Source organism: Nipponia nippon, unplaced genomic scaffold, assembly GCF_047370975.1.
Source record: "Nipponia nippon isolate SJK-2023a ecotype South Korea unplaced genomic scaffold, ASM4737097v1 scaffold_2, whole genome shotgun sequence".
In the NCBI taxonomy this organism is placed as follows: Eukaryota; Metazoa; Chordata; class Aves; order Pelecaniformes; family Threskiornithidae; genus Nipponia; species Nipponia nippon.
The window spans coordinates 128,067,243-128,090,479 of NW_028262336.1; the positions used below are offsets into that span (position 1 = coordinate 128,067,243).

Below are 23,237 nucleotides of genomic sequence, written 5' to 3' on the forward strand. Positions count from 1 at the left end.
TTGACAGGATTTCTTTCACCTGGCTATTGCCTTGGGGTTCCTCTGGTATCTCAGTTTATTCTTGAAACCTGGTTTCAAGTAGTATGTAGTGTTTTGAACCCTCTATCATGGGATTTGGTTCCTACACATTTCCAGTGTCTCAGATAGGGCAGTTGCCAGAAGACCTTCTTCTCCTCCCTTACAAAAGTTGTATATATTACAGTAGCTGAAATGTTCTTTATTCCCATTAGTCAGAATGCCCAGTTACCAGGGTAACAATATCCCGGTTTGAAGAAGATTCATTTCTTGATGAGGCTGGGTATGTTTTACGACTGTGCCTTTCATCACTTGAACTAATAATTAGATTATAAAGACTGATCATACCTTAAACTGCCACAAACCGCTTTTACAGAAACTATTTTCATCTAAGAAGAACTACAGATTATATTTTATTAACTGTTGCTTTGTAAAAGAGCAACAACAGTAACAAGAAATCTGGGCTTCAGCGCCAACATTTTGTCTGAGTGATATTTTCAAACAAGAAAAGGTGTTAATGCTTTTGGCAATGGTGAGAAGACTTCTTCTGTAGATGTTCAAGGCTGGTGTTTTAGCATGTAAATTGTTAGTATTGCAAAATTTTTTTAAAAGGTAGAGTGAAATTTGGCAAATTCAAATTTTTTGTCAGGATGGAAGTTTAATATTTCTAACACATCACATGAAATAAAAGACTTGATCCAGTACATAATGAAGTATGTTCCAACCTTTCCTCAAATGACTGAAAAGAAATGTTCATTTAAGCACTTAATTTGCAATAGTCAAGTTTTTCAAGTGTAAGAAACGCAATGCTCTTGATTTTTTTAGAATTGCTCTGGACAGCTCCTGAGTTACTGAGGGATCCGGACATGCGCAGAAAAGGCACGTTCAAAGGGGACATTTACAGCTTTGCAATCATCCTACAAGAAGTTGTTGTTCGGGGTCCACCATACTGCATGTCAGAACTCTCAGCTGAAGGTAGGCAACTATTTCAGTACAATTTTAAGGCTTTACACAGAGTGCTGAAAAAATGTCTGGCCAAGCCCCTTAGGTAAAATATTAGTATGGAAATAATGTCTTAATCTCATGACCTTTCTCAGTGACAGAAGGCTGTTTTGAACAAAACATCAGTAATAAACATCAAAAGGTGTAGTTCTGATCTCAGCTGCGATACGTGACTCATCACTGCTATCAATGGGGTTGGGGCTCTGGGTACCCCCAAGATGCTTCAGAGCTGACCAACAGTCAGACCCCTGCAGCACCTCCATTTCCCTGTCAAAACTTTGACTTTTCATCATGGCATGGGGTAAAATCTGATGGCAGAATTTCCCATAGCTGGGAAAATCCTTTGCTTCCCACTCATTGGCCCTTTTTTGTATGTCATGGGAGCTGAGGTTTTTGAACTGGACCCCTTGCTAGGAACTGCTCATGGTGCAGCTCTGATTAGTTCAACCTGTGTTGTCCATGCATAGGTAGAGCAAACACACTGCAGTCAGGGTCAGGTCACAAGCACTTGAACAGGGAGAGGGTGAGAACAAAAAAGAGGTGATTTCAGTGAAAGCCCATTCTCAACAGGTTTTAAGCTGGACAGTCACCAAGTGGGGTATGGCCTTTCAGTATCTGCCTGTTGAGTGCCTGGAGAAATGGGGCCCTGACCTTGCTGCGCCCCAAGCTGCTGGAACAATGCAATGAAAATGATGATTATGATGTAACCTGCTCTGTAATTCAGAGCTGGACCTATGATGTAGCCTATGATGTAATTAGCAGGTGTCCCCCCACCTAGTCCCCATGGGAGACCTCCAGCAAATGTTGCACATAGTGCACTCCAGTTTCCTGACCTGATAAAATGACGGAATTCTACTCATTGCATCCTAATTCTCAAGGAGCTTCCACTCATGGCGTGAACTTTAAAACCGTCTGGGGAAGGCATTTTCCCTTGGCCGCCCCTGGAAATATTTGGGCCAGGTGCTTTGTTTAGTTCATTTGTTGGAGACTGGTGGGATAAGCCAAAGAGCTTTAAAGTAAACTGTCAACACTGAAAAGCTTTGGGTACTCACTGTAACAGCTGTGGAAATGCAGGGCTCCTGCCAGAAAGAGAGTGGTTTTCACTCCATTTGAGTGCTCTGCACTACATAAAATGAAACCTTGAAATACAATCACTTTGGGGATTTTTAAGCAGGAAGATATAGTTCTACCTTACAAAAACCACATTTCCTCCAGGATATTCTTACTAAGAAATACCTAAATTGAAGTCAGGGTTGGGTTCAGACATCATACTCCCCCGTCCGTGCTTCAGCTGTCAATGAAACCTACAGTTCAGCTCCTTTGCTGTAGTGCTGTTTTATCTAAAAATCACAGATTCAAGGACTCACTTCTCAGGGTCTGAAAGCCCAAGCCCAGTTCCTTATTAGTCTTATTTCACCTCTGGATAGAGAGTCACTTCCCAGACGTTGTTTTGAACCCAAACTCTCCCCCTTAAAATACTTTCCATTGTCTCCATTCCCATCAACCTCCTACGTACTGGTTCCCAGTTAACAATGAAGCATCAGAGGCTGGTATCCTTCCTGTCTGGGCTTGGCCATAAGCCTCTGCTCCCTTAGAGGACTGCAGATCCTAATGGAGAGACTCAGAGGCAATTTCATTAAATACAAGCCTGCAGGCTCACACATCCATCTGTCACACAACCTTTCCCCATCCAGCCACTTTATTGCTCGTAACCTGGTTCTCCAGGGACAAGAAGGCAGATGAATCTCTTATCTTTTAAATTCTCTAAGAGATCCCTGGCAGAGGAAAGCAGAAACCCCCAGCTTCATTTGACACAGCTGTTGGGTGGTGAGGAATAACGGTGATGGCCAAAGGAGCGAGCAAGGGACAGGTGAAAAGGTCCCTGTCCTTTGCCACCACCAAGACCCTCCATCTCACAACATGCTTCCCATTCTTCTCTTTGTCACAGAAATTATAAAGAAAGTGAAGAAGCCCCCTCCCCTGTGCCGCCCAAACATAGCCCCTGAGTTGGCTCCCCTGGAGTGCATCCAGGTAATGAAGCAATGCTGGGGTGAAGCCCCCGAACGACGTCCAACCTTTGAAGAGGTATTTCATAAGGTCGGTGAATAGAGCAGCAGGTGCAATCCTTTGTTTGTACTTGGCAGGAAAGTGTGCGGTTTTTTTCTCTAAATGAGCCCTTAAATAATGATTGAAGAAGGCCCAGATCTCTCGTCTTGCTTTTGTTATTGGGTTATTTTATGGTTTGTGGTGTTTGGCTTACACCTTGTCCTGAACTTGGGCTGCCATGGCATCACCATGTGGGATGTGAAGCAGGCTGGACATGGGCTTGGTGTCTTCACATTTGCAGTGTACCTGCATGGGTTGTCTCATGGAGATCAAAGATCTGGAAATTATGATGACACCTTCAGATCAATATGTTTTTTTTATCTTCTAAAGTATTTAAAAGGTGATTAATTTAAAAGGAAAATTCACCAAAGGCTGTTAAACACAAAGATAGAACGTTTGGCATAGGTCTCTGAACCATGGGATTGGTGGAGCCTGGGAGTGTATCCCAGGGAAATATGACTGTACTTGAGCCCTGTTTGAACAGCTTTCCCAGACAGTTGTTACTGGCCAGTCTCATGGACAGGTACTGGCATAATAAACCCCTTGTCTGATCCAGCAGTACTGTTCCTATATTCTTATAAGGTCAAACTAGGTAAACCAATATCCATAATTTTTACCTTTCGGTTCTATGAAACCGTGAATAATTTTACACCGCCGTGACTCCACGGTTGAGTCTAAGGCAGCTTCTGAAGCCACAGTTTATCCAAATGGTCCAGAGGCTCAGCTTCAGGTCAAGAGGAGAAAGCACAGTTCAATGAGGAGCTGGGGATGGGAGATGGCAGTACACATACATGCCAGTGTGCAAAGGTGGCTTTAAGACCAGTAATACATAAGCACGCTGTAAGTGTTGCTAATGCCCTGAAATTTGCACCTCTGAATGCAAAGGGCTGCAAGTTACCCCAAAGGTTAGTCATGGGATAAATGAGGGTGCAAATTTGCAGCATGACAAGACTCTGTAACAACTCACATACATGTTGTCATCTCATGGAAGGTGGTGTTTCACTTAACCCTCACTGAAAGTCCATAGAGGAGCAACATGCTCCTGGACACCTTCCATAGTTATTGATGCAAGTTCACCCTCTAGTTTGCCTTTTTCCTTTATTGTTGAACTCTTGCCACTGACAAAGCCAGTCTTTAGCACTGGCCCTTTAAAATAAGTGTTTGGTTTTTGTTCCTTTCCAAACTTAGAGTGCTACAATGGTGTAATGAGATGGAGAAATAACTCTCCAGTTTGATTTTCCAGTTCAAAACCATCAACAAAGAGAAAAAGACCAATATCATTGACTCAATGCTCAGGATGCTTGAGCAGTATTCGAGCAACCTGGAAGATTTAATCAGGGAGCGGACCGAAGAGCTAGAGATTGAAAAACAGAAGACAGAAAAACTGCTGTCACAAATGCTCCCCCCGTAAGTACTGGTACTTGAGATGGTAAAAAAACTCCATAGCTAGACTGGACAAAAGTGTTCCCCAGCAGTGAGCAAGATTGCAGAGCTGACCTCCAATTTTGGCAAGCACCCTCCAGTCAAAGTAAGAAACTTTAATCAATGCTTGTTACAGCCACACAGAACCTTCTCTTTAGTGGAAGGTCTTTTGAGCACAGTAGGACAAGAGTGTCTGAGCTCTCGGGCATGTACTACAAAAGGGTTTGTGCCCTGTCATCTTTGCTTGCGTTGTTATTTCAGATCAGTGGCAGAAGCCCTCAAGACTGGTGGCACTGTGGAGCCAGAGTATTTTGACCAGGTGACCATCTACTTCAGTGACATCGTGGGCTTCACAACCATTTCAGCCCTCAGTGAACCCATTGAAGTAGTTGACCTTCTGAATGACCTTTACACACTGTTTGATGCTGTTCTTGGAAACCATGATGTTTACAAGGTGAGAAGTACCTGGGCATGAGGATCAAACTGTCCGTGGGTCAAACACTCTTGTAGTTTTATTCTATGTCTCTTTTCCATCTTTTTCAATTTATTTATTTAGTTTTTAATGTAATGGCATTTGCTAGGTGGAGACAATTGGTGATGCCTACATGGTTGCCTCAGGGCTCCCAAAACGGAATGGAAACAAGCACGCGGCTGAGATAGCCAACATGTCCCTGGACATCCTCAGCTCAGTGGGAACATTCAAAATGAGACACATGCCAGACATCCCCCTCAGGATACGAATCGGGCTGCACACAGGTAGGCAGCAGCACTCGCCTGCGCCTGAACATCTAAGAACTCCTTTGCAATTGTGTTTCCAGCTTTGAATGCTTTCTCCCTGCCTGCCCCAAAACAAGCACCCTTAGAAGATGTTTTAAAATCTTCCATAGCAACAAGGGCATTAAAATGGAAAGACAAACCCCAAGGAGGAAAATGGTTCAGTATCATTTGGAGAAGAAATTCTGTATTCTGTCGCAGTCAGGAACTACATCAGATGTATTAGTCACCAGGGTTTCGTTGTAAGGGTGGGTCTTTGATGTGCCATAGGATCTTTGCCGGTGTGATATGGAGACATCCAGCGATGCCTTTGTAACTCTGTTCTGACATGAAAAAGCACAGAAAAACAGGCATATAGAGCGAAAGAATGAAAAGGCTGGGGGATTTATTACAGATAGGACATAACTCGAAGAATATGCGATAGAGCTATTAAGAAAAAGTTATGTTATAAAGAAAGTAAATTATCTTTAATGTAGCAGTCATAATCTATTCAATTAACAGAAAAGTGGCTTGTTTAAAAAGAAAAGAGGAAGTTCTTTTTTTTTATACAAAATTTAATTAAACTCCAAAACAAACCAAACCAGTAGGACTGCAGTCATATAAGCAAAAGTATAACTGGGATTTTAAATGGAGGAAAAGACATCTGCTGTTATCATAGAATCAATATTTTTAGAAGAGATATGAACCTTCATAATTTTATACCGTAGTCATCCATTAATAAATTTTTCCCAGCTGTTTGTCACCAGACTTCTGGTGTTTTCCTCTAAAGTAGCAGGTACTGCCCAGTGCGGGAAGCCAAACAATGAACACGATTGTCCATGAGTCTGACCCAGTATTACAGGGGTTTTTATCCTTCTGCCTATCTGATAATGCCCACATTTTTTCAGCTTTGGCATGCAAGTGTTCTACAGAAGTCAATATCCCAGTCCCTGTTGTACACATTGGGAAACAAGAGCAGAGCAAAGGAAGTATCTCACCTAGAATATCCCAAGAACAGAGCTGTGACTTGAGCAGAGCTAAAATCAATATTTCATACCTCCTAGACCATATAAGTTCTTCTTTTGGGGTTATCTCTGAAAACTCATCTCCCTACTGTTTTCTTCGCAGTTCGGGGGTCTTAGCTGGGCCTTCATAGAAGTCTAAAGTGTTAAGGAATAATTGCAAGAGTAACGTGGGTTTTATACTCTGGCAGAAATTAGGTGAGACTATGGCCCCAGCTTGTCTTGCCCAGAGCAGGAGCCTCTGGAGCACCAGCAGCACATTTTCAACATGGAAAGAGAGAAATTCAGTGTGCAACATCTGCTGTTCCCTGTTGACAGCAGTTCTGCAACGTGTCTTCCATGCACCGAGCCAAAAATCTATCCCTAGGTGATGTGTATGGGGGGTAGTTACATTTTTTCTTGTTTTCATGAACTCTGGGTATCTGGAAAGCGGTGTTGCTATGAGTTATTGTGCAGGGTGTGAGAGGAAGAGGGGGAGGAATTGGTGTTTTCTTTCTAAAGAAGCAGAAGCCAGATCATGTTTTGCACAGATCTGGCAATGTCATACTGTCATGGGAGCAGTGAGAAATGCATACTCCAAAGCAAACCAGCTCTCCGAGCCACCGAGCTGACAGAACAGTTTGATTAACCCTAGAACCTGTTTCTCCTGAGGAAAGAAGCATGAAGAGGGAATCACCAGCATCATGAAAGCATTGAAGAAGTGCTGGGGGGAGAGGAGGGCTTGGCTAACACTTTCACTGTCCTGGAAAGGATGGAGAATGGGTGTGACCACCAGTTTTGCTGGCCAGCTGCTCTCTGGAAACTGGTGCCAAGAAGAGCTCGTGATCCCCTCTCTGAAAAAGCAGTAAATGCCATTTGGGCATGGGCTGCCCCTGTCCCTCCAACCCCCACAGAGAGCTGCACCTCTGGGAACTTCTGCTGGCCCGTGCCCATGATCCGCTTGTGGCAATGCATGGGTAAGGCAAAGAGGAGAAGACGACCAGTGTTTGGTTTGAAGTTTCTCCCCTGCTTTAAATTCACCCTGAAGTCTTGGCTCTCCTCTCTTGACTTGACGGCATGTCCAGAAAAAGTCAGTTGACTCAGCTGTTTCCACGCTGTCCGTGTCTGGGATGGAGCTGGACAGTCAGGGAGAGCGGTGGTGAGAAGACAAGCTTTTCCACGGAGGCTGAAGAGGATCTGTTTATCCGTCAGGCTCTCTGGCAGGCAGCCCTGCACTTCGATCCAGTTTATTAACCTCTGCGGCACCACTAATGCCTGTTGCAGAGCCTTAGCCAGCACAGCTCATTAACTGACCCTGCAAGCCCTGGCAAAGAGCCATTTCAAAACAAATCAGTGAACCTGTATAATTAAACAACTAGGCCATAACTTTCTCATCACAGAGTATCTGGTTTCCTCTGAAACTTGTTACTGTGGAAGATTTATCGCTGGAATTTTTTTGTTAACCCTTTGCTGAAGCTGTGTAGACAAGGGGGAACACACACTGGCAAAGCCAGTGAGTGAATTAACTCTTGGATGCTTTCAGCGTGGAGAAGTCCTTTGGGCATGCTTACACTGTAGGGTTGGTTTTGAACTAATAACTTTCTGTAACAGGAGGACAGGCTTAAAAGCAGTACTCCAGAAAGATAGAACCTCGCCCTAAAAATCTCGCCTGTCCTAGGTTGTGAGCTTTGCAGAAATGATTGGATGATTGCATTGACTGAGTAAGAAACCTGAATTTAGGCACCCAGGTGTTTCCAGGAGTGTTAGGGAGCCTGCACTCATTTTGTGGTCGGTGGAGATCTGGTGGACACGTAAGTGGACCCTGGAGAGATGTTCAGGTGCAGGAGTGGAAAGGCTCTCATGGCTCAGTTGGCTGCATTGACTTGGCCTCCACCGACTACAGTGTAGGCTCAGCTGCCTATATATGTGCTTCTTAAAATGAAACCAAATCCTACTCAGTGAGGGCTGTTTTTTGACAAGAACCACTTTTTTGTGTCCTTGCAAGACCTATTACAGAAGGATCTTTGATCCTTACTGAGATTTCTGAGTGCTGCTGTCATATCATCACCACAAGATGAAGAGAGGTGATGCTATATGAGTTAGTGTTTTCTCAGGGAAAGCTCTTATTGAAGCATGAATTAAAAAGTCTCAACAAGGCCCTTTTTTATGCCCATGTCACATTAGTGTGCACACATTAAGGACCACTTAGGTAAGCGTTAGGTCCTTGACCCAGTAATATCCAGTGCCTTTGCAGCTGTTCTATAGAAGTGTCCATAGACTAGACCCTGAAAAAACTTCCTTTAGTGGATATATCTCTTCTTCTGAAGAGCTTGAACCAAATTAGTGAGTACTGATAAGGATGGGAATTAAATTAGAAGCAATTCTGAGGAGCAGTGTCTTATCCAAGGTTGCACAGCATATTGGCAGTAAAAAAAAAAACATTAAACCAGGTTCTTCTGATCTCCAGCAGTCCCTGCATGCTATGTTTGATCCAGACACACTGTTTAAGTCCTTGTAACATTTTTGGTATGAACCATTCTTCCCCTATTTTTTTTTTTTAATCTTTAATATTTAAGCAAGTGATGCTTCAACAGGCAGGAGTTAAATTCTGTCTTACCTCTCAGTTTGCATCCTCTGTAAATTACATAAAAATCCTGTTATTTTGACTCTGCAGCAACAACTTTTCAGAGGTCACAGCAAGAGGGGTTCTTGCAAAGTTCCCCATAGCTTTCAGCTATGGAGTTTCATTGTCCTTAAGATGTATCTGAAAACTATATGAAGACTCATTTTTTTGTAACTAAGAAGGCTAAAATTACAGTAAAATTACATTGTCCTATAACAAGTAACTGATCGCTTCTAAATTTGGCTATTATTATTATTATTATTATTACAACATTTTAACCCACAGCTCTTTATATTATGAAAAACCTTATCTATAACATCATTTCAGATACTTTTGACGATGTACTACATTCACATCTCTTGTAGCCTTGCATGGGAAAAGATTTCCTAGATGTCAGTTTTGCCAAATCTTAACCAGGAAGGATCATGAAATTCAAAAGGCAGGCAGAGCCTGAAAAGACATATGACATAAATGCATCTGATGGAAAATACAAAGAGGCCTGTCTTTGCTCTGCAGGAAGCACCACACCTCCTTACATTGCTGAGAATATTCTCTTTTTTTTTTTTTTAATTTTCTTTTTTTTTATTTATTTATTATGCAAGCCTGATATTTTAAATTGTGGGTGATGAAATTTAGCATCTGATCCTTCAGAGCATAGTCCAAACATTAGCTAAGCCAAGTGCCCCAGATGACAATTGTCTGTGCTGTTTGGCTATCACACATTTTATCTCCGTGTCTGTGCATGTTTGTGTGAATCCTGCACACATACCTCTCCCTGAGAACTTGGCACCAGTTCTTTGGGAGCTACTTTGGAAAGGAGAGGATCTCGTCTAAAGAATGAGAAAGAAGAAAAATAAACAGTTTTTGGCTAGACAGGCGAGCTAATGATGTCTTCGTTTCCAAGGAGGGGACACAGGGTGGTCCAGCATGCTGCCAGCACCTCTGGACTTCCAAGGCTGATTTTCAATCCTGTTTCACTGGGACACAGGGCATGTCACAGAATCTGAACTTTAGTTTTCTCGGATGGAAAAGGAGGTCTTTTTAAAATGAGACTGCGATAGTCCTTGAACTTCCATGAACTCTGAACAAATTTATCCCAGATGATGGTGAACTGAGATCCTACCACACAAGACCTTTCTCAGGCATAAAACACCAATGTGCAATCCAGAGCAATGCTTAATTTTTGATCACTTGTAGCAAGCACCAAGGCCAATGAGATCTTTAAAAAATGCTTCTCCTGTATTCCCAAATGGTTTTTGAATACCAGAGGAGAGGATGAGATTTGTTTGTCGGTGAGTCCCTTGATTTGTGCAGTACTGTCTGGGTTATACAGATGACATGTCTTTCAGGGCCTTGCGTGGCAGGCGTGGTGGGGCTTACCATGCCACGGTACTGCCTCTTTGGAGACACGGTGAACACGGCATCCCGAATGGAGTCCACAGGCCTGCGTGAGTATTTGGGACAGTCCCTGGGGTGGGTGGTTGAACAAACTTCTCAAGAGAGATGAAGAAATGTGCATCTTCAGTTATAAGCATTGCAACTGAATCAGCTCTGAAGGAAGGGGCAAGTCAAGCAACAAAATTCAAAGCAGCCTGAAGGGAAGGGCACCAGATTTCCCACTGTAGGTCAGCCTTTAAGATCCTGCTTTCCAGCTACAATCCTCTGATTTGGATCCCATCAACCAAAATCAAAATCAATATTGCCCTAGATTTCTCCTACATGTGTTGGATCTCTGGTCAACTGGGGAGGTCCCGGATGACAGGAAACTAGCAAACGTGACGTCCCTCTACAAGAAGGGTCCGAAGGAGGATCCCGGGAACTACAGGCCTGTCAGCATGACCTCGGTGCCAGGGAAGGTCATGGAACAAATCTTCTTTGAGTGCCATTATGCAGCAAGTGCGGGACAACCGAGGGATCAGGCCCAGCCAGCATGGGTTTATGAAGGGGAGATCCTGTTTCACTAACCTGGCCTCCTTCTATGACAAGGTGACCCGCTTAGTGGATGAGGGGAAGGCTGTGGATGTTGTCTACTTGGACTTTAGTAAGGCCTTTGACACAGTCTCCCACAGCATGCTGCTGGAGAAGTTGGCTGCTGATGGCTTGGATAAGAGCACTCTGCTCTGGGTTAAAAACTGGCTGGACGGCCGAGCCCAGAGAGTGGTGGTGAATGGAGTCAAATCCAGTTGGTGGCCGGTCACAAGTGGTGTTCCCCAGGGCTCAGTGTTGGGGCTGGTCCTGTTCAATGTCTTTATTGATGATCTGGATGAGGGGATTGAGTGCACCCTCAGTCAGTTTGCAGATGACACCAAGTTGAGTGGAAGTGTCGATCTGCTGGAGGGTAGGAAGGCCCTGCAGAGGGACCTGGACAGGCTGGATCGATGGGCCGCGGCCAACTGCATGAGATTCAACAAGGCTAAGTGCCGGGTCCTGCACTTGGGTCACAACAACCCCATGCAACGCTACAGGCTGGGGGAGGAGTGGCTGGAGAGCTGCCTGGCTGAAAAGGACCTGGGGAGTTTGGTTGACAGCCATCTGAACATGAGCCAGCAGTGTGCTCAAGTGGCCAAGAGGGCCAATGGCACCCTGGCCTGTATCAAGAATAATGTGGCCAGCAGGACCAGGGAGGTGATAGTGCCCCTGTGCTGGGCACTGGTGAGGCCGCACCTCGAGTACTGTGTTCAGTTTTGGACCCTTCACTCCAAGAAGGCCATGGAGGGGCTGGAGCATGGCCAGAGCAGGGCAACGAAGTTGGTGAAGGGTCTAGAGCACAAGTCTTACAAGGAGCGGCTGAGGGAGCTGGGGTTGTTTAGTCTGGAGAAGAGGAGGCTGAGGGGTGACCTTATTGCTCTCTGCAACTACCTGAAAGGAGGTTGTAGCGAGGTGGGGGTCGGTCTCTTCTCCCAAGTAACAAGTGACAGGATGAGAGGAAACGGCCTCAAGCTGCGCCAGGGGAAGTTTAGGTTGGATATTAGGAAAAACTTCTTCAATGAAAGGGTAGTCAGGCATTGGAACAGGCTGCCCAGGGAAGTGGTTGAGTCTCCATCCCTGGAGGTATTTAAAGGACGGATAGATGTGGTGCTCAAGGACATGGTATAGTGATGGACTTGGCAGTGTTAGGTTAACGGTTGGACTCAATGATCTTAAGGGTCTTTTCCAACCTTGATGATTCTATGATTCTATGATCTTGCTTTCATTCAGTGCTGAGAACCCTTAATTCAGAACTGTTCTTGCACAGTAAAATAATGCACTCTACCTGTCATGGCCAGTACAAGGCAAGGGTTGAAGCACATGTGGGCACTGCTTCCATCATGCTGGAGAGAGAGAAAAGCAGACCATATGCAACGAAGCCCTGCAACATGAAGGGCACCACTTGTGATGGCTTCATTTAGCAGCAATAACAACTCCATGAACAAGTGTTGGCAGGTCCTAACAAAATCCTTAAGCTTCCCTTACTCTTTGGGTTTTCTTGATGTCTTGATGGGTTGATGTTCATGCTATTTTTCCCTCAAGGTCTTGCCTTTGTTTTCCTGAGGTTTCCAGTTATAAAAGCACAGTCTACATGCACAGAGCCAATAGCTGCAGCAGATAAGACAGTACCATCTCTCAGCTGGTTCTTATTGTCCCAGGGCTGGAGACTTCTAGACACGTAAAAAGAGCTGGTGGGGAGAAACATTTACCTGCTTTTCAGTCATATGTGTATACAGATCTGCTGTTTGTTGCTGTCCTTGGCTAAGACGTTGATAGGCAAACCATAGTGGTTGAACCGTGGATGACACAGTGGACAGCTAGGGATGGCAGTGTCAGATCTCTGGATGTGTTTTGAATTTGCTTTTGATGTTCAGGCTGACAGTACAAGTTGGTTTCCAAAGGCAGCATCTCATACGTTTTAATCCTTGATCCGCGATCTCCCTTTTGATATTTTCAATGGCTCTAAGAAATTAACTATTATGGCTAGTTTACAAGCTACACGAAGCCTGTGATATTTAATATTAAAATCTTGAGGTCTTGCCAGGCTAGAAATATGTTGCCGTATATATGCCACATTGGAACTTTTTCACTCTTTCATACAGTCCTCACATTTCTAGCTCCAGTGATTTTGATTAGACTAATTAAGACTAACAATTAGGCTAATCATTAATTAAGGAAAATTGCCTTTCTTGTGATTTTGGCTGGCTTATTTTGAGGCATGTATTACATTTGGAAAGCAGTGGAAAGGAGGAAATACTTTGATAGCAGACTTCTAATGGCAAGACAGATATTTGCTTTAGACCCTTGGAAGTGCAAAGTCCCACTGAGACTGGAGGCAGCAGGAGCACTGCAGATACAAAAGCATCATTATACATTAATAGAAATGTATATAGATACACAGTAATAGGATGATTGTAGGTTAGTGCCTCAGGAAATGTAGCTCAAAGCTGTGTGGTCTTCCTCTGCATGTTTGAACTGATGTTATTCTTTCTGATTATTCTGCAAAAAAAATTTAATTGGTTCATCTCCCATCCTTCAAGGGGGAAGGGAATGTGATTGACACATTTGAAATAAAAGCTCAACAAAAGCAACAACAAAAAGAAAATTATTTTGGGAGGAAATGCTTTATAAACATTCCCTGGCTTGTTCACACCAGCAGAACAACAACAAATTTCAGTGAGTTCCAGCAATGGCTGTAAAACAAACTGGGGAAGATGGGAATTATAAAGTTCTCCAACTTTGCCCTTTTTGTTCATAGACAGTTAATGACAGTTCTGGATGGAATCAGTTACTGAAAAACCCAGATGGATCTAGATGCACAGCCATGTTTTCTTTATGTCCCCTTGCAAACTCCATCTCTCTGCTCTTCATCCCAACTTTACAAAAGACTTCGGGTGTCTGGAGCAGGACAGTTGTTTCTTTTCTTTCTTGCTGCCTAGTTACGCTGTGGCAATAGATAAAAATGGCATTTCTGATTCCAGCTGACAATGTTGCTGAAAAACCACTTACCACCTTTATTAAGAGCTGGACTTCTACACTTAGCGTGTTTGGTACCCTTCTCCAAGAAGTGCCCAGTGTAGATCTCCTCTCGCCCTGTGGTCGTTACAGCCCTGCCTGGAAGGATCCATCCATCAGCATCAAACTCTTTGTAGAAGAACACCACACAGCTACACCAGCTACACGCCTGCATGCTTTAGAGCATTTTTCCTTGCCAGTGTGAAGCAGTGGGGAATTCACAGCATGTGTGCTGTATAGTGATCCATCTGTTTTGCTTTCCATTCCCAGCTTACAGAATTCATGTCAGCCAAAGTACAGTGAATACGCTTCGGAGTCTAAATGAAGGCTATGAAATCGTACCTAGGGGAAAAACAGAACTGAAGGTAAGAAGGCCAGGGCTGTGTGAAATACTTCACAGGGGAATCTTCTTGCTTGAGGAATTTTCATATTAAGCTCTTGTTTGGCCTTCATCCACCACTCTTCTGTTGGATCCTTCCCAAATCCCCATCAGTTGTTTCAGTACATGAAGTAATTATTGAAGGACCATGGGAGCAAGCAATCAGCTGCATGTACTGGATCTAACTATTTATTTAGGAATCTATTTAGTCCACTCTTGACAGAAGCTGCTACTTTTCACAGTGTCCAAACAAGACAACACTAAATAATTCAAAACATCACTTCTCCCCTCACATAGTCAACAGACAGAAGTAGGAGCTTTGCTTGCCTTAAACACCTACAGTAAGAGGTCTGAATATGGCCTCAGGTCCCTCGACAATCTTTCCCGACAAGTGGAATCATATCACCCAAGTTCATGTGTCTGCAAGTGGAGATCTGAGGTAATTATTCCAGGTTTAGTCAATGAAAAGAAACCTTTACATAGTTAGTAGAGATAAACTGGCACTTTAGGAAATTATTAACCTGATTTACTTGCAGGGTCCAGTTTATGTGAAGATGAATGTCACCCTAGAAGTGTCTGTTTTCCTTCACTTCTCCAGTCAGGGGTGATTGACTCTGATATAGATGTCTACAGTTCGTCAGATGCATCTCACCTTAAAAGCTAAATCATCAGTGGTGGGAGAAGTTATTATTCTGATACCACCCCAGCAACAGTTGTAAAATATTTCAATTAAGGATGCTAGTGCTGCCAAATAAGATGAGTAGAGATCCTGTAGTTTCCTCTTTCTGTGAAGCTGTGTAGTTTCAATGACCCAGATCAATGAGGGTCATTTGTAGATGGTTTGAACAAGGTCTCCTCTTTTAGGATCATGAAATTCAAATCATCCCTGAACCGTTGTGAAGGAGAGCCCAAGATTTCCAGCCATGCTCTGTCTCTGGATGTATATGAAGCCCTCAGAAACCCAGTGAGGAAGTTACGTATTGAGCAGAGGGTGGTCAGAAAGCTGCTCTTTATCTGGATTTTTGTTTTTATTTTAGGGTAAAGGAGTGGAAGACACATATTGGCTAGTTGGGAAAAAAGGCTTTCTGAAGCCCTTACCTAAACCTCCTGAAATAAAGCCAGGGTAAGTGTGACTTCATCACCATTCAATACATTCATTAAAAGGTCCTTGTTGGAGTTCATAGGCTGAATTGCTGTCTTTCCGTGTTATCTGTTTGCAAAGTCTACATCATTTTATATAGGTGACTTACGTTTTCAGGCATAGTACTGGGAGTCAGAAGTGATGCGGTTTCTTCAGCTCCTCTCCTTAGTCACAGTTCCTAAGAAGTGGCATGGAAACTTGCTGCTTCCCCACGATAGTCCCTTGGAGATTGAGCACCAGGAAGTTCCTTCCGGAATCTCCTTCCTACTCTGTGTGCGTATGGGAGACGCACAGGCAGGGACACTTTCAGGTCTCTGGTGTCATAAGTGCATGAGTGACACTCAGATTTTTCTCTCCTTCCATCAAATTCCTGAAGAAAACATCAGCCTCATTCACCATACAAACATGTTCCTTCCCTGTAATGCTGTTCATTTGAACAGAACAATAAGGAGATTTTGTGTTGTAAAAATATGGCACTGTTAGGTAATTAAAGACTTAATGATGTTGCCTCCACACAAGTGACAGTGAGCAAAGATTGAGCACTTGAAATTCATTAAGCCATTTTGCAGCTTTGCAACGCCTGACTTTGCAAACGGAGTACTCCCTGTTCAGCTGTCACATGCTGTATGCCTGGAAAGGATGTTGTGGTCAGGACATAAAAACCAGCAGTGGAATTTGTTTGACAAGAACAGAGTAGTCACCCACATTAAAGCTAGTCAACCTTGATTCCCTTTATAGTGAACAAAGAGAAATACATGCTCAGGGGTCTTATTCGACTCGCCTGCTTGGACATCTGTATTCGAAGATGAATCGCCCTTGCAAGATGCCTGTTTTGTTGACTGTAAAGAGGTCCTACAGTGACTAGCTCAGAGGCAGATGTCTGACAGCAAACAGGGTCTGTTTTTACTTTGACTCTGACTTCCCCTGAGCAATCTTGTTCTAAGTTTTGCCTCATTTCCTCTTAGTAAAATGAAGATTTTTTTAATCTCGCTTTGCAGATAATGGTTAACTACTAGGGCAGTTGCATACAGGGCAGTCTTTGTGCTCAGAGCCCTCCCAGAGCTTTCTTGGAGTAGCATGGAATTTACAGTATTTTGGGCCATAACTTTTAAATTGTTTGGGTGCCAATCAGGGTGGAAGATAGACGGTTACTGGAAGATAATTTTGAGAGACAATATTTCTTAGGCTTGGAGACATTTTATTGTTAATACTTGGTGGAAATGAGCTATTGAGTAATGTGTGTTTATACCAATGATGCATTATTCATGTGAAATATGAAACTTGGAGGAGTTTTGCCAGATTAGCAAGGTGGGTTGGCTCACCATGCAACCAAAGAAGCGCCAAGACTTCTACCTTGAGAGCAGATTCTTCTCATCCTGGTTTTACCATCTAAAAGTCATGTGTTAGGCCTCTGTTGACTGTTGAGGTTCTTTCCATAATCCTCAAAGAGCCTGTCCTCTGGTCATGTGTGCCAAAGTCAGACTTATGCAGACCTGAGATGTTTCTAAACATGGATTGTAAATGACAAAAAATACATCAGGTCCAGGGGAACAATACGAGGAGGCAAAAAAATTTCCCACGTACCCACAATCAGGGGATCTCTAGCATCCTTGTGTAACCTCAGAAGAATCCACCAGTAGCACTGCAGAGAGGGAGGTGATCTTCTGCTCTTGTTCCAAGGCTGTGATCTTCACTGTTCTTTTGCAGTATTTCTGTCCCCATAGATCGTCATACAGCAGTTGAATGAATGAGAGAGTAGTCAGAGGAAAAAGCAAAGTTATATGAAACTGAATCTGTCCTAGTGAAGGGTCAAAACGAAAGCTATACCCTGTAGAAGTCAAATATGAAATGGCAGAAAGAAGTAACTGGATGTTCAAGCAAAGCAAATAGGCTGTTCTATCATCAAATAGGTATCAGACATTATGTCCTGTTTTTCCAGCCTTATTTTCATGGTTCAGTTTTGTGCCAGTTTATGAGAAGCTGAAAGCTGTTTCTCTCTTATTGGCCAATATGGTGGTTTCAAGTCACTGCCTCATATACTTCCATAGGAATTTCCTCATCTGTAGGCTTTTGAGCTGAATAAGGAGGTATTGAATAGATTCCTCTTCTACTTATCTTTTCACCCTGTCCTGAAGCAACTCATCTTCTATTTAGGTCTTCCTTTCCATGAGGTCCATGAGCATTTGCTTTTCTCTCATGCTTTATTTTGTGACTTGGGTGGCCTAAACATCTACAGATGGGCAGTTGTGGTGGTCTTGCAGAGAGCTGGTATGTATTAAGAGAAGGTTAATAAATTGTGCTTGGTCTCATGTCCATACTATGGAAACACAAACCTGTGGGCCATGGATTTAAGGGTCAGATCCTAGGGGTGGAAGTTCTGTATGAAGAAAAGGCTCAAAGTAACCCTAAAAAAACCTATTTCATCTTCATAAAAATCTCTGGATGTGTGTCTGACCCCATGAGTTATCTCCTGGAACTCATATGGACTTGGACATCTTGATGAGCTTAGTTTCACTCATGGTCTCTTAATGCTTCTTACTGCCATGATAAGTCATAGCCCTTGAGATATGGAGTATTTCAGGCCTTCACTGCAGTGGTTTATGGAAAAGACAGCAGGTAACATAAAAAAAAAAAAGTCCTAACTTTCTATTATTTCCCATGATGTAAAGCCCATCAGCCAATCAAAGCTGTAAGCACAGTCCTTGGCAGGAGGATTTCTTGACATGTGAGGGCAATTTCCCAGCTCTGATAGGCAGTCATGAGCAAATCTATGATCAAGCAGCTCACAGAGCTGTTCATAGATGTCTAGGGACAAATCAGGCTTCATTAACCTACTGTGCTTGCAGTAGTCTTGGCACCCTACACCTGGAGAACAGTCCTTGACCTTACAAAGGTGAGTTTATATGCAAGTTAGAAAACAAACTTAGCAAACTTAAAAATATAGAAGAATATTTAATTATGTGATTGGGTTAATACTAATGGTCCAGTAAAATACTGTGATAACAACCCATTATGGTATTGCTGAAATTGCTGAGAGAATACATCTGATTGTCTGGTATTAAACCTCAAGCCACCACCAAATGACTAACAAAGGAACAGTTATTGCACCTACATAATTTTAATTTAATTGATATTCATTGACCTCTCTGTTTAATCCCAATTACAGACTTATTGGAAGCATTAGTTGGAACATTCTCATTGATTTCCACTGTCTGCACCAGGTTTTCATACCTTTACAGTTGTGTAAGGACATTCAGATAAATGCACTTTACTCTGAAAACCCAATTGCTGCAGGTGACATGGCTCACACGGGATACAAAACATTTTAATGAAGAAGAAAAGGAGTTCAATTAAAAGACCTAATATGCTGCTTCTCACCCCTACTTTCTTCCAGCCATGCATAAAATCAAATTAACTAAAAAGCTATTCTTAAAATTAACCTTAGGTCAAGGTGCTCAGGGTCTGTATATGTGTTTTCAGAAGCAAGAAGCTTACTGGAATCAAGTAAGAAACCCTTTCACATGGTCTTTTTATGGGATAGGGTGGAAGTTCAGTAGTAGTCCCAGGACACAGGGAAAGTGCAAGTTTAACGTCCAGATTGCAGTGCTGGCTCCTGCCTCAGAGAATTTTCCTTTTCGAAGGATAACCTCCTTCTTTCTAGGTCTGGTCAAATCTCAGTTTTACCTGCTTTACGTGGGAGCTCTGGGTTAACTTTGCATCACACAGAACAGGGCAGGCAGTTCAATAGGCTCCTTAGTCCTTTCCATGCTCCAAGGCAAATCTCTACACCTTCCCTGGCAGATGTTTGCCTTGTAATGAATATTATTTCTCCTTCCTTGCAGCTTGTTAGGATTTGTATTGCTGCATCTCAGGATCTTGTGAGTCGGGGCTCCATTGTGCAATAGCCACAGAAGGCAAAGAAAAAAGCTTGCCACAAAAGCCTGCCACAGGAAATAATAGCAAATTGGGGTGGACATAGAGAAGGTATCATAAAATGATGAGATTGCAAAAACAAGCATGGTGAGCAGTCGAGCAGCAACCTAACTGTAGGACAGGTATTTTTTTGAGATTTCACAGTCAGATAGGTTTAAAGGAAGACTGTGAGGTTTCTTTGAGGGTACTCCAGGAGACTAGTTTCGGGGCTGAAGAGCAGCCATGGAAAAAGCATGAAGTTGCTCGTTTATAAATGTGGGATTTGGAAATTTGCATCCTGTGATGCTCTGGGACAGGCCGCACCTTGTCAGCACTGGTGGAATGCTCCTATTATCCAAAACAGCAGAAAAGACATGAGGTTATACAAACCTAGCAGATACAAGCCTGACCTGGACTAAATCACAGATCCATTTGGAAAAGCACTGAAAAAATATCTAGCACTAGGAAAAATTCAATAGCTAAAGAAATTCAGAAAAAAAGAAAACCAAGAGCCAGGATCATGTTCATTTGCAGTTCCAAGGAGATGAGTGACATACTCGGTCTTCTGACTTTCCAAATTTTACCATCCTGTTTCAGAAATCCTTTACTCTGGTACTGAATACAGTGCTTTCAAGCAGCAGGAGTCCTCTATCCCAGGAGGCAGTTTTACCTGGAAAATTCTCCTTTATAACACTATTTCAGATTAACTATGGGAAGTTAACTGGAATAGAAAAAAAAAAAGAATACAATCAGAGAAGAAAGGTATAGATTGTGGGTCCTCTCAAGGGTTTTTAACCATGAACCCAGTGCCCAGGTAAAGAACATATCAGAGTTTTGGATTTTTATCATCAAACCCAGACCCCTTCTCTTGTATGAAATCATGCAGTAGGTCCTAAGTCCAGAAGGGCTGATAGCCCACCACCATCCACAACATGAAGTACAACCTGATGTGAGAAATCAGTGAAAAACTGAAGATGCAGCCAGGGACAGAAGAGGGTTTTGGGGCTCTCTCATCCTCACATACATGAGGATCAACCCTGGACAAAGTACTGAGATCCTTTTTTGAATAGGAAATGGGTGAGAAGCAGTGAAGGATGCTCAAAGAATCCATCTCCCAACACCAGATGAGAAACATCTTTTTACGAGCCAGGAAAAAGACACCCATTAGGACAACATGTCTTCTTCTTCTATCCAATACAAAGCTCTCATTGCTTTGCTTATGTTGAGGTACCCTGGCAGGATGGAAGATGATCAGTAGAGAGCCTCTAATGTTGCTGTTGCTGCTGATGTGTCTCTCTAGGGGGATAAGTGAAAGGATTTCGATTCAGGTTCCTGTTTGAAGTTTTTTACCCAATGCACTTTTAAATCAGAAATAAAAGAGCTTGTGAAGCAAACAGCAGTGAAAAACTTTTGCTGTCCTTACGCAGCTGGAATTATAGAACAGCATCACATTTCCTAAATAAACTTTATATAATATATAACAAGAGTTATTTGGGGAAATCAAAGCATCCTGTGGCTCATAGGCTTGATCACCCAATGTCAGGACAGATGCTTTTTGCTTAACAATCAAGGCTTTCTTTTCAAATTATTTCTGAACCCCTAACACAACAGCAAAATTAAGAAAGAGAATATTCTGGTCATGGCTATGGCATAATTCAGGTGAGAAAGAAGAATTTTTCTCTGAAATCTGATCAAGTGGAGAAAGGGAATGAAAACCAGTGACATCTCCCTTTGAGCAAGGCTCTCTGACTTGGAATGTGGTTGCTCCAGCTGATACATTTAAGCAAGCTCTTTTTGAGCAATCTGAGGTTTCTGGGAGAATTGACTGGAATATTAGATTAGAGAATTACTGCTGATAGCAAGAAGCCCTAAATGCAGTGTTCAGAAAGGAAGCAAAATCAGGTAGTAGCATTGTTTGGCTGGAAGATGCGATTCAATGCATTACCCTTTCTTCCACGGATGTTTCTACGGATTTAGGGAAAGATAGTTCTGAAACTGTACTCAGGACCTGGCTGGATTTGTGGATCATATTCTAGCTTGCAGGTATGACCTCAGGCATGACTGAGGTGTGCCCAGATGTGCCTGAATGTGCCCAGTAGTTTTCTCCTGTCTCATCCAGACAGAATGGGAGGTGAAGTGGGAGGTGAAGGTCCCTTTGAAGGATGTTTTTGCAGAGGGACAGAGAGAGCAGCAGTCAGCACTTCAACAGCAGGAGAGGCTGCCTAGGGTAGGTCCTAGCTGCAGGAGTTCATTTGAGGGTGTTTCTCCCTGGATCTACCCAAACTTCCCTTGAAAAGAGAAGCAGAGGGAAGCCCAGTCATGAGTGATCTGAGCTGTCTAAACAGGAGCCAGCTTGAGTCTAGGAACATTTTTAAGGTGTTGCACACAATGCATGGGTTGGCCAAGTGAGATCTCTATCCAACCAGGGTACACTGGTCTCCCTCTTGCCATCTAAATAGGCTTTCTCATTACATAGCAGCCCAAAAGCTCTTTTATGAACAGCGCTGATGGGCAAGAGGGAAGAGTACTGAGGAGAAACCATGTCAGAGCTGCTTTTAGCCACCTCTGCTCGCCAGCCAACCGACTCTACAAAGCTACCAGCCTTCTAAAGTAAGAAAAACTGGAATACAATGAAACGTGGGTTAAAATAAAATAAACCACCTCAGAAACAAGTAACCCCAGAGACAATCCTAACTGGTTTAAAGACAAAGGTGTGTGGAAAGCAGTCAATGAAAGGGCTTCAGGGGTGGTTGGAGCAGGACCACAGAGCTGAGATGTAATGGGCTGCCCAGGATACCTGCACCGTGCAATAGGCTACACATTGCTCCAGCATATGGGTTTATGTGAAGCAGGGATAAGAGAAAGATAAAGGAGGGCAGAGGAGACTATGTCTGCATCCATGTGACCTAGGTCTCAAGGCAATTTGAGTTGCAGCTGTTCTTACCAGAAGGTACAAATGTAGCCAAGTCATAAAGATGCTCTGTCTACGAGTCTGAGCCTTTCCCCCTGTAACTGGGAGCTAGAAGTTGTGTTGGCTGCCTAAGGTTCAAGCCAGAGGCTTGTGTTTTCAATGCTTAGAAAAAATCATTGTAAAACACCATATTCAGAAAAGAGAAGGCAAATTCCTTAACTGTCCAGGGAGCTGGGGTGCAGGACCTTACAGATTTTTCTCTTGCTGGCCTTGGAAACAAGGTGGTGGGAAGAGAGGACCTTGGAAAAATAACAGCTGACTTCAGACAGAGGGGTTGTGTGAGAGGTTGGGATGGAGGGTGCAGAATCATCCCTCTCCAGTTGCTCAGATATTAGTGAGTTCAGGAGATGTGCTGTTAGCACTGGATCTTTCTTCTTGTTATTGTGCTGTGGATGAAGGTCAAAGCATTATCAAACGGTTATTTGATACTTGTGTGAGCAGTGTTTGGAGGTGAAGTTCAGGCAATCTGATACTGTTCTTGATCTCCAAATACCCTGGTCAGGTCTGCACCTTCTGTGGGTCACCACCTGCTGCACTATTGTGCAGAACCAGGCAGCGACCTCCGCCCCCGTGGATGAAGTCCTGCTGGGTGGACTCAAAGAACAAGCCCCTCACGCTTATCCGTGTGTGGCTGAATTTTGCTACTTCTTGCATAAAGGGGCTGGAGACAAAGTATTCCTCTTCCCCCTCAAACTGGTTAGATTTAATCTTATCAGAACTTATTTAGCTCTAGCGTAGACATCTCCATCTGAGCTGGTAATCTTACACATCTTCTAGAGTCAATGCAGTGAAAGAGGCACTTCCAGGTGTAGCTCTTCTGCTCCACAGAGGACATCTACTTTGGGATAAACCCCTGCTGTGGTCCAGCAGTGCCTGCTTCCTTCCACTGGCTCACAAGAGAGCCCAAGATATTTGGCTCAGATGGAGAC

The 23,237-nt window shown here is 43.3% G+C and overlaps 1 protein-coding gene across 1 annotated transcript in view; it reads left to right on the forward strand.

The window, feature by feature from the left end:
• The window catches only part of GUCY2F (guanylate cyclase 2F, retinal), a 45,034-nt gene that overhangs the window by 16,075 nt on the left and 5,722 nt on the right, over window positions 1–23,237 (forward strand). Inside the window, exons 10-17 of the mRNA XM_009476480.2 lie at window positions 841–990; window positions 2,966–3,114; window positions 4,367–4,530; window positions 4,807–4,999; window positions 5,127–5,301; window positions 10,272–10,370; window positions 14,176–14,270; window positions 15,322–15,407. Coding sequence (XP_009474755.2) covers window positions 841–990; window positions 2,966–3,114; window positions 4,367–4,530; window positions 4,807–4,999; window positions 5,127–5,301; window positions 10,272–10,370; window positions 14,176–14,270; window positions 15,322–15,407 — 1,111 coding nt within the window. The remainder of the gene's footprint in view (window positions 1–840; window positions 991–2,965; window positions 3,115–4,366; window positions 4,531–4,806; window positions 5,000–5,126; window positions 5,302–10,271; window positions 10,371–14,175; window positions 14,271–15,321; window positions 15,408–23,237) is intronic.